Genomic DNA, 12,423 nt, shown 5'->3' on the forward strand with positions numbered 1-12,423 from the left:
TAACCATATGAAAGAGAGTATTGCTAATGGTAACTTGTATTTGAGAGCCTTTTTTGAAGAAACTCCAGCAGTTTGATAGGCACGGTTTCACTCATCCTTGCATCATCCTAGAACTGAGGGAGGAGGCAGGTAGTAACTCCACCTTGCAAATGAGGAAATGAAGCGAATGAGGAGTCAGACTCAAGGTTAAGCACTGAGGAGCGGCAGAGCCCACCTCCATCCTGAAGTTTGCAGGTGGATTCCATGTGTTGAAGTACACCAACAAAAACGATCTGTTCTGGAGGAGGCTACGAAGGGAAGGATAGTTTCATAACATCCAAGAATGAAAACACATTAAAGCATCATTAAGAAATCAGCTGTCAAATCATTAAGCTCCTCCCACGTCTCCAACAGCTGGAGACACAGAACCAGCTCCATCACCTACCTTTGCTTCATCGTTAATGTCCCAGGTGAAGGAAATGGCGTTATAAGCGATCTCCTCGATGTTGCTGATGGTATTGAAGCTTTCCTTATAGTCAGCTATAGGAAGCGATGAAAAAGAAAAAGAAATTCAGGATTTTTAGTTTCAACATGAGATTACAGCAGCTCAAAGTAAGATTCCATTTTTCTTATCACCACCTCTGGACAATTTAAATTGATATTTTGCTGGGTTAAAAGAAGTTCAAAAAATAAAAGAATCGCAGAATTTTTGTAACAGAGGCAAGCTTAGATATATTTAATTCAATCCCATTATATCGAAATTAGGAAATTTAGGCCTAAAAAGTTTAAATAATGGCCCCAAGGTCACAAAAGTAGTCTGCAGAACCAAGATTAGAACTCAGTTCTAATTCTTCTGAAAAGATAACGTGAGCATTACAAAAGGTAAAGAAAAAAGTAACATTGACATTAACAGCCATCTGTGACACAGATAATGGTTTTATATGAAAACTATATAAACAACGAGAATAGACATAGAGCCACTTCAACAAATACGAACTTGCTTGGGTTTGCTGTTACACCCCAAGTGATGCACCTCTGGGTTTATTCGTAGATGTGAGAGACTAGCAATATATGACCAGGGAAGACTGTCAGGCAACTGCACATGAGCAGCATTTTTTTTACTTATTTGTCTTTGTCTCCATCTTATCATCAACACCAAATAATAATCAGAATCTCTTACAGAAGACATTACCCTTCAAAAAATGGCCCATTGAAAAGTGGGGACACTGTCACGTTAGCTGGCCATATGGCTTCTGGCCCCAGCCTCCTAGGAGAAGCCACTGCCTGGGCACCTGTCCTGTGAAGGAAGCCGGGGTAAGAGCACTGGTTCCAGGAGGCCAAGGACAGTGTTTGGAACAGATTAGTGGCTGGCATAAAAATTCAAATGCTTTCGGCAGGAAGCTGATCACTGCCAAAAATAACTGGATTTAGAAAACTGGATGCTTGCACCTCTGGGAACAGAAGCAGGCTCCTGGCGGCTTACCTATGTCAATGCACCTTTGTTTGGCCGTGTGCTGGCGGGAGTGCCAGTACTTCCAATGCCTTAACTGATCTTCTCTGCTTTTGTCTTCAGCAAAAACCACCATGATCACACTCTGTGAGAGAGAATATTTTGCAATGTAAAGAAACTACAGGGTGAATATCTTTTGGAAAATTTATTTAGTGTTATAGCTCACAAAGAAGGCTTAAAACTGTAATTTTAGGCCTTTATTCACATCTACTTCAGACCTGGAAATATCAGGCTCGGACTAGCCTTCCTAGAGAGCAGAATTCAGAGCACAACTTACTCGGACTTTGCTGATGGGGTGATGGATTCCTTCATTGCTGCTCACCTCCTTCAACGTGACAGGATAGAACTGGCCTTTGTTCAGGTATGTCATAGTGCTATCTCCAGGCTTCTGTCGAAGTGATTTTGAAGCTTCTAGAGTATATTCAAAGTTGTTCCTAAAGGACAAAAAAAGTCATACATCTCTAATCCACTTCACTGGAAGCTTCCTATACACTTTAGTACAATCCGGAAGTCCTTCAGTGTGGATGTACTGAGACAGCAGACTGCCAGGAAACATCCAACTGACCACACCATATTATAACTAGCATTTGCTACTTTTTCACGCTAAAGGAAATCTGAAACAAAAGTCTTACCAACTATAAATTCTAAAATCTCTCAGATGTGGGACTACAAATTGCCAACTAGAATTTCTATGACGTGATGGATATTAACAACTAGATGTTTGGGGGCTAAGGATATTAAAGATACAAATAAATGAAAAGAACTTTGGAAGGAAACCTTCACAAGACATGCTGCCAATCTGGTATTTATGCAGCAGAGCTTGCGAACAGGTGGTTGGTAGTCCTCTAGTTAAATTCAATTTGGCCTGCGCAACACTTTTTTGTTGTTTATACTTATAACTTAAATGTCTTTAGATGGGCACTCCACAATTCTATTACCTAATGCTACCACCCACATGTGCCACTAAAGTTATTTAACAACCTTCCTAGGCCAGGGGTCAGCAAATCACATCTATTTTTGTAAATAAATCTTTTATTAGCATACAGCCACACCATTTGTTTATGTGTTATTGATGGCTGCTTTTGCACTACAACACCAGAGTTGGGTAGTTGCAAAAACATACAGAGGCTCTAGGGCCCACCACACCTAAAGGAGTTACTATCTGACCCTTTGCAGAAACCATTTGCTGACCCCTATCCTAATCCCTAAAGGCATTTCAGTTTGTGACTCCTGAACCTTGAGGCAGGTCTATAATTCCCATAAAATTCTAGAATTCAAAAACAAAATTTCTACTGCAAAATAGAACACATGTAAAAAACCACATAAAACAAAAATTATAAAATGAAACCCTAGACCTTTTAAAAATCTGAAGGTGTTCCAATTAAATTGGAAAAATATTCATATTCCCAGAGATACAATTTTGTGAGTCTAAAAAGTTGTCAATTCAGAAAAACATGACTTCATTTATTTTACCATTAGTGAGGCTAATAAAAAAATAAAAGCCTTTATTCATTTGACATTACTCCTAAATTCTCACCTAATTATACACTTTTGGAAACAGAAAGGACCTCAGAGACCCAACTTAATCCCCTCCTCTCTCCTGTTAGACTCTACCCCACTACCATCACATAAAGGAAAGCAAAAGCACCAACACCAAGAATTGAGGAGACTTGAAACATAGTTCAAAGAGTTCAAAATTAAATGCACTGAAGCAGATGTCCTCTACCCAAGATATTACCACAGTAAATACAGCAAGATAAAAGTGAAAGCCCACTAAAGCCACCTCTGATTTATCGAGTTAACAAAAAAGGAGCAAGTCATAAAAGCTGCAAATTAAAAGACAACTATTACCCAGAAACACTGTCAAAAACATAGTCCTCTGAATTCATGCCAGGCATCCGCAGACTGAGATCCGAGGGGAAGAAAACCTGAAATATCAACGTAATGAGCCACAACTATTTAACTGGTTATCATCGTTACTACAGACCAACATGTGGTACAGCATCAAAGGATGTGGCTTACAGCAACCCACTAACCATTCAATATTCATTTTCAAATAAAAATTTTCTAAAATTAACAAAAAGAAAAAGAAGATTAAAAAAAGAAACTATCCACTTGTATATACCACTCGATCAATCAGGACAACCTATGGAGGTGCACCCACTGAGCGCTTGGGATTCACTACCCCCCTTTTCCATCTTTCTCACATATCCCAATTCCGTTTAATCTCCACAACCTACAACCAAAATTTCATGATTATTAGGAGTCACCCTATCATTGCACCAAGTTAAAATACAGTATCAAGTTCACACCATGGCTGGATGGATTTGGTGCATTTTCTCAGCAGAGATAAATGCTCTTTTCCCCCACTGAGACATTAAACCCGGTTTCAAACACCGTTAGTCCCTAACTTTCATCTGAGTGAGGTGCTCCTCATCATAAAACCTTCAGAACTATTTGGAATTACTTTGTCAATTTCATATAGTTTTGTGGTCTACCCGTCTCCCTGACTATACTACCAACCAAGAAGCACCAAACAAAGACGCAATAAATCATTTTATATTAAGACCAGTTGCAGGGAAGCTTGCTTTGGTCTAGGAGAAACGCTGAAAATGCGAATCCATCTGTTGTCAATGGAAGATTATGTGCCAGGGGGTTCTCTTTCTCTTTATCCTGCAAATCACTTAGCTGAAATCATAATTGTTAACTCAGCTGCTGGTAAGATTAGCCATGTGCTCTTCATAATAATTTCTGGTTTCACAGATTTAGTTTACAATTTATACCCATGGGCCTTTTCTTTAAAAAAAAAAATCTTTTATTCCTAATCCATTCATTTCAGGCTGAGTTTCAAGCTTACATAACAAGGAAAAGGTGGAACCCAATACTTATACAAACACACAGCCGTCTCGGGAAGATGTTTTGTTTCCTGTACCTCCTGAACGCCTTCCTTGAAGGTCTCTGAGAAAGTAGAGTCTGGAGTCCGCCGTTGAGCATTTGGGGGTTGAGCACCAGAGCTGAACTGGTCAGTACTAAGGTTCCGGTCGAAAACTACCACACGCTCGGCAGGCTCAGGGTGGTATACTGCCGGAGGGATGCCCACAGCGAAGCCATGTGGCTGGCTTTCGGTCTTGATGGAGTGGGTAGGCATTGTTGCTATGGAGACCGTGACTGTTGTATCAGGAGCTGTGAGGTGGCCTCGCTTATCAATGCCCAGCTGGTTGCCATGGGGAAGGACAATGTTAAATGGCACATTCTTTAGTACTTGTACTCTGTTTTCTCCAGCAGAAATGAGGGGCTGCTCCGTCACTATTGGTATGCTGTTTCTTGAAGAAAAAAAAGAAAACCTGCATTTTCGAACTTGATGCTGATACAGTTCTGTGATAATTTTTATTTCTTTTATTAATTTTTATTTTGGCATTGGGCAGTTGGGTCCTATGTAATATTATACTTGATGGAAACCAACTAAACAGAAAACAGTACAACCACCCATGACTAGAGAAAGAAAAACAGACTTTACATCTACAGATCAAGTGAAATCTAAAAGTAACAAGCAAAATTTCATTGGAAATACTGAGGACTCAGAGCTCTCCTCTAATGAGCTTGAGTCTCAATAATCCTTAAAAAAAAAATTACCGTATTTTAACTAGAAGCCTGAAGCTACAAACATGATCTGACCAGTTTGGGTTAAAGTGTAGAGTTAGACTGCCTTGGCTCAAATTCTGTCACCCTGAGCAAGTTACTTCATCTCTTAGTAACCAAATCCTCATCTGTAATATGGGGATAACAGTGGTGGTGTCCTTACAAGGTTGAAATGAAATGATACACTAAACTGTGTGTAATAATGCTCGACACAGTGTTCAAGAACTATGAACTATTATTATGTGGCCACCACTTTTCCTAATACCTATGCTACTTGGCTTTCTCTTTCACCAAAATAAAACCTATTATTACATTGTACAGTATATATCTGCATAAAATTAATTTTGGTTTAATAAATATTCTGGGATATTTAAACAGGTATCTTTAAAAAAAAGTTTTTCATGGCTAAAGTCAAGCCTTAATTAAACTTTCCAAAAATTTTAACCTGAAATATTTCAAAAATAATTTCAACAGGAATTTGAATGCAATGTAACTTATTTTATTAAGTTCTACTCAGGCAGTTATTCAAGAGTCATTGGTATTTAATATTTTTAATGGACTCCCCAACACTGCCACAACCTCCTTAAGAGAACCTCGAAGACAAATGAGCAACACTTCACTGATTACTAAAAACATCCCTTTGCAGGAGGAGAAAGTTAGTGCTTTCGGTTTTTTTAGAAAAGGCAGCTATTAATACTATGCCCAAAGAAACAGGTAATGTCTCAGAGAAACAGAATCAAATCAGAGCAACACAGGGAAATCACTGATGAAATCTGAATTTAGATATTAAGAGTCCAACTTTCCTATCTCTTCTACTAGTGTTTGTTCATTTAAAGAAACTCCCATTTTATTTTTACAGAAATGTGTCATTTTTCAAGTATACCAGACTATGTTGTTATAAATTAAACATTACCTTTTGCTGTGATCTGGCTCTGGGTGCTCAACATCTGGCTTTGTTGTCGAAGACCTCCTCTCTCTTGGAACCTTACATATTAACACAATGAAAAGAATTTAGTTCTTATCTAGTGAAGTATACTTCATCCAAAGATACTGTCTTTTATTTTTCAGTAAACTTGATCATTCATTTATCTACTGGTTTCCTACCAAACACTGGGCTCCAGGGACACACAAAGAATAAGACAGTGTCTGCCCTCAAGGAGCTTATAATCTGGTCACCAATCTGGTTGATATGTAAAAAGGGACTGAGTTGTCAAATAAACTCAATGACAAATTAACTTTGTCATTGGAGTCTGGGTTTCTTCTCTTAAAAGAAATACCTTTGCCCTGGTTTTACCCATTGACCTACAAAGTATAACAGAGAAGAACCTGCTGAAAACACAACTGAGTTCTTCCAACTTGCTCACTGCTCTTTCCTACTACTCTCCTTCCAGATCAAATGCAAAAAAACAAAAGCAACAGCCACGTTAACAGTTCATTTCTTCCAAGATCCAAATGCTGGCTTCATAGGACAAGTGTCTTCAGATCCTTTGGGAGTCATACGTCCGCTACCCAAAGGTCAAATCTAACTGAGTTTGTTCTATTTCTTTTTTGATTCTTCTTTTCTTTGCAAGGGAAGTGAAAAGTAGGCAAACATTAGTGAATGTCCTGTAGACATCAACTGAACTGAGACTTAATCCCCACATGCACTCCAAAATGGCTAAGACGCTTGAAAATGGTTTTCAATGTGAGACTTCTAGTCCTACGTTCCTGTTCCACCACTAAAGACAAAATAAATTGTTTCATATATTAACAATGTGCTTTCAAAGCTTTACCAAAGTTATTATGTAATAATGACTGATGCTTACAACCAAAGAATTGAAACAAATAATTTGGTTCATTTAAAAAAGAAAATAAATTACACTTATCACAAGAAGCCTGACAAATAAGTACTACTAAAATTGTCACCCTTCATGGACAGACATGAGGATTTATCACCTCTTGAGTTGTAAAACACTTTTAGGACATTTTATTTAAAACATACATATACACACACACACGTGACCGCTGTAACTAGCTTTTATTACATTGGTCTTTCTGTCACTAAACTTGCTGGTTTTCTCCCATTCTCAAAAGTTTCAGTTAAAAATACCTAACTTAGTCCGGGCGAGGTGGCTCACACCTGTAATCCTAATACTCTGGGAGGTGGAGGTGGGAGGATCACTTGAGCTCAGGAGTTAGAGATCAGGCTGAGCAAAAGTGAGACCCTGTCTCCACAAAAAATGGAAAAATTAGCCAGCATCATGGCATGTGCTTGTAGTCCCAGCTACTCGGGAGGCTGAGGCAGGAGGATCACTTGAGCCCAGGAGTTTGAGGTGGCAGCGAGCTACAATGATGCCACTGCACTCTACCTGGGAAAACAAAGCAAGACTCTGTCTCCAAAAAAAAAGTAACTTCATAATTAACATGTTCGGAACTTATAGTTTTTATACTGATTAAGTCAATAAAACAATCTATAAAAACAAATATACGATAAATTCTACTTCAAAGGAACTCTTCATGGCTGTGCTGCCCAGGCAAGGGTTTCTTCTGGAATCATTAGTTATTACACAAGTTTCTGTTCATATTCAAAGGAAAAAAACCTTTGAATCCCTCAAACATGAGTTGGACATATGGCATCATACCAGGAAATAATTAAATATTTTGCTTAGTTACTATCCCAATTTTGATAATCAACTATCCTCTTTGATTTGCTTTTCTATTTCTTACATTCAGGGAAAAAATACAGTGCCAAAATGTAGTGAAACACAAGCAATTGGTGAATCTAGGTAAAGGTATTCAGGAGTTAAGTATCCTGTTATTTTAAGTTTTCTGTAGGTTTTAAAGTTTTCAAAACAAAAATACAGCAAAAATAAACTGTAAAATGTACATATATTATATCCCTAAGTAGACACTCTCATTAAGGCGCTTCTGGGAATCTTGAAAAGTTCCTGTCTTTATACAGGTAGTGATGACAACAAAGGGTTACACAGAATAGTTACGAACAGCAGTGAGACAAAGGCCACCTGGCAAAGTTGTGTTTCAGCTCAGTCTGTTTTAAACAGTATCCCACACTCTTAATGGCCATCCCCAAATATCTGCTAGTGGTAGAAGGAAGAGTGCCAGCGTGAATCCAGAGGCAAAGCAGACCACCTACTGTGCTGGAAGCCCAGCTGCACTCAACCCAGCTGTGCGACCTGAGAAGGAGAAGTCACACACACGCTGGTAATGTGCCGAGCACAATACAGGTCACCAGTGAGTGGCAGCTCGTATTATTAGGGCAACAATGATGATGTTGAGACAGATCACTGGTGTCATCTCCAGATAATGAAAACTACGCAGAGATCCACACAGATCATAGATTATATTTAACTAAGACTAATCCAAACCTCTAGAAACAGGCAACAAAATAGATCCTGATCTGAGAACTAGAAAGTCCCAGATTAGAGAATATGGTTTTTTTCTTTTAATGAATCCTATAATCAAATCAAATCAAATCACAGGCTCTGTAATATCATTTAAGGGACCGGAAATCAACCTGACAGCATAGGAACAAAGGTTAGAGCACAGGTAACTTAGCCCTAGCCACTGTTCACGGCACTAAGCACTACCTTCACTAAAATGTTCAAACCCAGTAAGGCACATCTACCCTCTTCATTTATGGGAGCTTCACCTTTCAGATAGAGCCAGAGCAACTGGCTGCTTCACACGTTTTAAAAACAACCCTTTGATTCTATGATCCTAGATTTTCAGCTTTGAACCACAGTAAATCAAAGTACTCATTAAACTATTTATAGCCACTACAGAAGCAACTTGTATTACATTCTACCAGCAAATGACTGTTTTATACACTGCTGAATCAGGTGCCTCTGAGACTGGTAAGGGTGTCACAGAGCAGGCAAACCGACCTTGTAGTAGTCATAGAGCAGGCCCAGCGCAGCCGCACTGTCTTCATCTCCATTGATGCTCATCATCGCTTTGGTCGCTGCAGTGAGAGGGTTTTCCAGGAAAGATTTCCAGGCCTCATCCTCGCTGGTGTAGGAGCGCCGCTGTGGATAAAGTGCTTCATTCTGAAGAACCAACACTGGCCGTTTGCTTCAGAGAAATCAAAAAAGAAAAAAATCATACTTTTCTCCTGCAAGGCACGCATCATAGCTAATTTTTAAAGAACCTAACAACCAATTTCTTGACATTCCTATAAAATGGACTATTGTTTCATCAACGATCCTAGTAAGTCAAATTAAGACAAGACTGGAAGACAAACCACTTAAATGTAGACCCATGGATCCCCCAGTAAGATAAAAGGTATTTAGGCAGCCAGGGAACCTGCAGTTAACTTATACATGGAACCCAGGATATAGTATTTGGCAAAAACAAAACAAAACAAAACCACCCGCAAGAAAATGCCAGGCTATTCAACTCTTTACATAAACAAACACAAGAACACAGTAAGGCAAAACAGAACACTTATTCTCTTCAAACACACAATGAGGACTGTACCCTCTTCAGGAGAGTATATAATAAGGTTCATCATGCTGCTACATGTTATTTCTCTCTTTCTCCTGTGGATGCCATGCCTTAAAAAATTTCTTACCTAAAAACAGGGAGGAGGGAGGAGGGGCAGAAAGAGAATGGGATACTTCATTTAATCCTTGGGGGTATATGAGAAAGTTAGAATATTCTACTGATTACCAGGAGATTGAGCATGGAATGTGGCCAAAGGGGACTGTAAATCAATAAAGAAGCATAATTTTCTGGCATGGGAGTTAACTGTTTATCTTAGAGATAAACACTTAAGAATCTACAACAATAAATGAAGCCACTGAGCAAAAAGATTTTTTAAAAAAATAGGTGGGAAACCCTGTTTTAAAAAATCTTTTCTAGTTTTTTACACTAGGCAAGAACTGTTTCATTTTAACACTGTAGTTTAGTGGAAAAAATCTATGGCAATCTTAGTGAAGCCTTATAGAAGATTTAATTTAAAAGATTAAAGCAAACATTACTGATTCCAAAAACCTGAAATGTAAACAGTTGCAATAACTATTCAGTTGGTACTATTTAATAAGTCAATAAAGTGAAAAAATGGAATACTGACTCTAGCAAACCAAAGCAGTTTCTTTAAAAGAAAAAATAAATTTTAAATGGTTGGAACTACCCTGAATTAATAACAAGCAAACTTAAAGATCAGTTCTCATTGCAACACACTAATGAAACATGCAAACGGCCTAAGGGTGACCTACCTATTTTAAAAGTGAAGGTAGAAAGACTGATTATCTTTTTAAGTAATCAACAAAGGTTAGGGTTTGGCCATCACCCAGGCCCTTTAAAAACAGATACAGATTTAGAAAAAGGAGAACATCTTCGAAAAATGGGGGAAAAAAATCCAACAATTTAATTTATCCTCAGTCAAAATGAATTCTTATTTCAAAGCCAAAGTTTTTACTTATACCTAAGTGTAAAATCCTAGCTTACAACTGGTAAGAAAAGAATTCTTGAGGTGGTATACTATCTTAACACAAAACAAACACAAAAGGTTGTTCGAAGCAGATAGTTTAAAAATGGAGTTTATACAAATCTCAAATTTTAAGAAAATAAAGAAATACACAAAGTGGCATTCCCCGAGCCATCAGGCCCAGAGTATAACAGCCACTGAACCAGTGGTACCTTGGGGTGACTCACTGGCGTATTGCTAAGCTATTATTAATATGTAATAGCTACTTCCAGAAGACTATGACAGCACTTGGCTCATTCAATTCCCGTAATGCTAGTTTTTCAGCTTCCCTTCTTCTCTCATCCCAACCCAAATTTGTACAAGCAACAGAAAATAAATATTTTTCAAATGGCTTTATGTCTGGGATCACCCTGAAGGTGTTCCAATTTCCAAAGTGTGCCTTAGGCCAAAGTGTTAGCTTTGGAAATTTTGCCTTATCTAAACTATAGGCCAAGAAATAAACATAAAACCAGCTGCCTTTTTCAGTCTACTTCCTCATGACAGTCAGGAAGTAGGCTGTAGTCCCTAAAGCCTCCTTGTTACTTTCAGGTGAGCCTTAAACCCTTCCTCAATGATCTCTCAGACTTCTGAGATACAGTTCATGCAATAATTGAATTGCATATTCTACAATAATGCATTTAAGACACTCCATATCTAATACCTAATCTTCTCATCCAGAGAAAGAGCACACTTAAGACGATCCCTAACAAATAATTACGAAACTGGGAGGGGTACTTATCTGCCCTGGATTTACTGACCTGAAATACACTGATTGGCTTGATGTTATTTTTCTTTCTTCTTTTTTTTTTTTTGACTAAGTTTTTTTAGAACAATTTTATATTTAGAAAAGCTACAAAGAAAATACAGAAATATCCCTCACCTAAGTTCCCCTAATGTCTTACATTACCGCATCTTACACTACTACCTTACATTTGTAAACATACTTTTTAAAATCATGAACTCTGAGAGGCATGTTACTTTGTACAGTACTGTCTAGTTTGTCACCCTGATTTCAAAGTTGATCCTCTTGATATTTCTAAGCATTAAAAACAGTAATCTGTAACTACCATCAATGATGCAAGTGGCAAAATAACTCCTACAGCAGTCTTCTCACTCACACAGCCAGCCTGGGAAAAGAAAATGCCAGGACACCAGGGCACTTCAACCTTTCCCTAAATCTCTCTCTGTTCTAGAAGTTCTGGCAGGTATCCGGGTGACGAAGTTGCGCGACAACAGATTACCTGAAGTCTACCTGTCCCGCCAAGGAGTGCGCGTCAAAGAGATCCATTAGACCAAGGGGGCCCAGCGACCCAGGGAGGCGGAGAGGTCCCGTGCGGGGTCCGCAGCCCCAATCTCGCCCCGCACCCTGAGGGGCGCGCCCGACCGCAGGAGAAGGAAGAGGAGGGAGGTGGGCTCTTCGGTTTCGAGTTTCCCGAGCCAAGGGTCTCCCCGGAGGCTCCGACCGAACAAAGAAGCGGGAGCGCTGCGGGGCAGAGGCCACGGCGGCGCAGGGCTGACGCCGGCCGCCCCCGCCCGCCCGGCGCCCGCCCGCCGCACCTGCCCGCCCCGCCGGGACCGAGCCGGCGCCGGGCTCGCTCGCGGCAGGTGCGGCTGGCCCAGCGGGCAGCGGCGGCCCCTCGGCCGGGCCCCGCGGCGCCGGACTCCGCGTCCGCGCTCACTCACTTGTCGTACTCCTGTGTCATCGCGCTCTCGCCGCTGCCGGGCCGCAGAACTGGACTTTCGAGTTGGGACAGTACACCCGATCCGGGGGGAGGCGGCGGGCGGCGGGTCCGGAGCGGCGGCCCCGACGGGTTAGGTTCGCTTTTCT

At 40.0% G+C, this 12,423-nt stretch overlaps 1 protein-coding gene across 1 annotated transcript in view; it reads right to left on the minus strand.

The window, feature by feature from the left end:
- The window catches only part of GRHL1 (grainyhead-like 1 (Drosophila)), a 49,298-nt gene extending 36,875 nt beyond the window's left edge, over positions 1 to 12,423 (minus strand). Inside the window, exons 1-8 of the mRNA XM_012662433.1 lie at positions 12,279 to 12,423; positions 9,013 to 9,199; positions 6,042 to 6,112; positions 4,422 to 4,812; positions 3,341 to 3,417; positions 1,767 to 1,923; positions 1,463 to 1,574; positions 425 to 519 (exon numbers count right to left, since the gene is read on the minus strand). Coding sequence (XP_012517887.1) covers positions 425 to 519; positions 1,463 to 1,574; positions 1,767 to 1,923; positions 3,341 to 3,417; positions 4,422 to 4,812; positions 6,042 to 6,112; positions 9,013 to 9,199; positions 12,279 to 12,298 — 1,110 coding nt within the window. The 5' untranslated portion in view covers positions 12,299 to 12,423. The remainder of the gene's footprint in view (positions 1 to 424; positions 520 to 1,462; positions 1,575 to 1,766; positions 1,924 to 3,340; positions 3,418 to 4,421; positions 4,813 to 6,041; positions 6,113 to 9,012; positions 9,200 to 12,278) is intronic.

The sequence above is a fragment of the Propithecus coquereli genome, unplaced genomic scaffold, assembly GCF_000956105.1.
Source record: "Propithecus coquereli isolate 6110/MARCELLA unplaced genomic scaffold, Pcoq_1.0 Scaffold764, whole genome shotgun sequence".
In the NCBI taxonomy this organism is placed as follows: domain Eukaryota; kingdom Metazoa; phylum Chordata; class Mammalia; order Primates; family Indriidae; genus Propithecus; species Propithecus coquereli.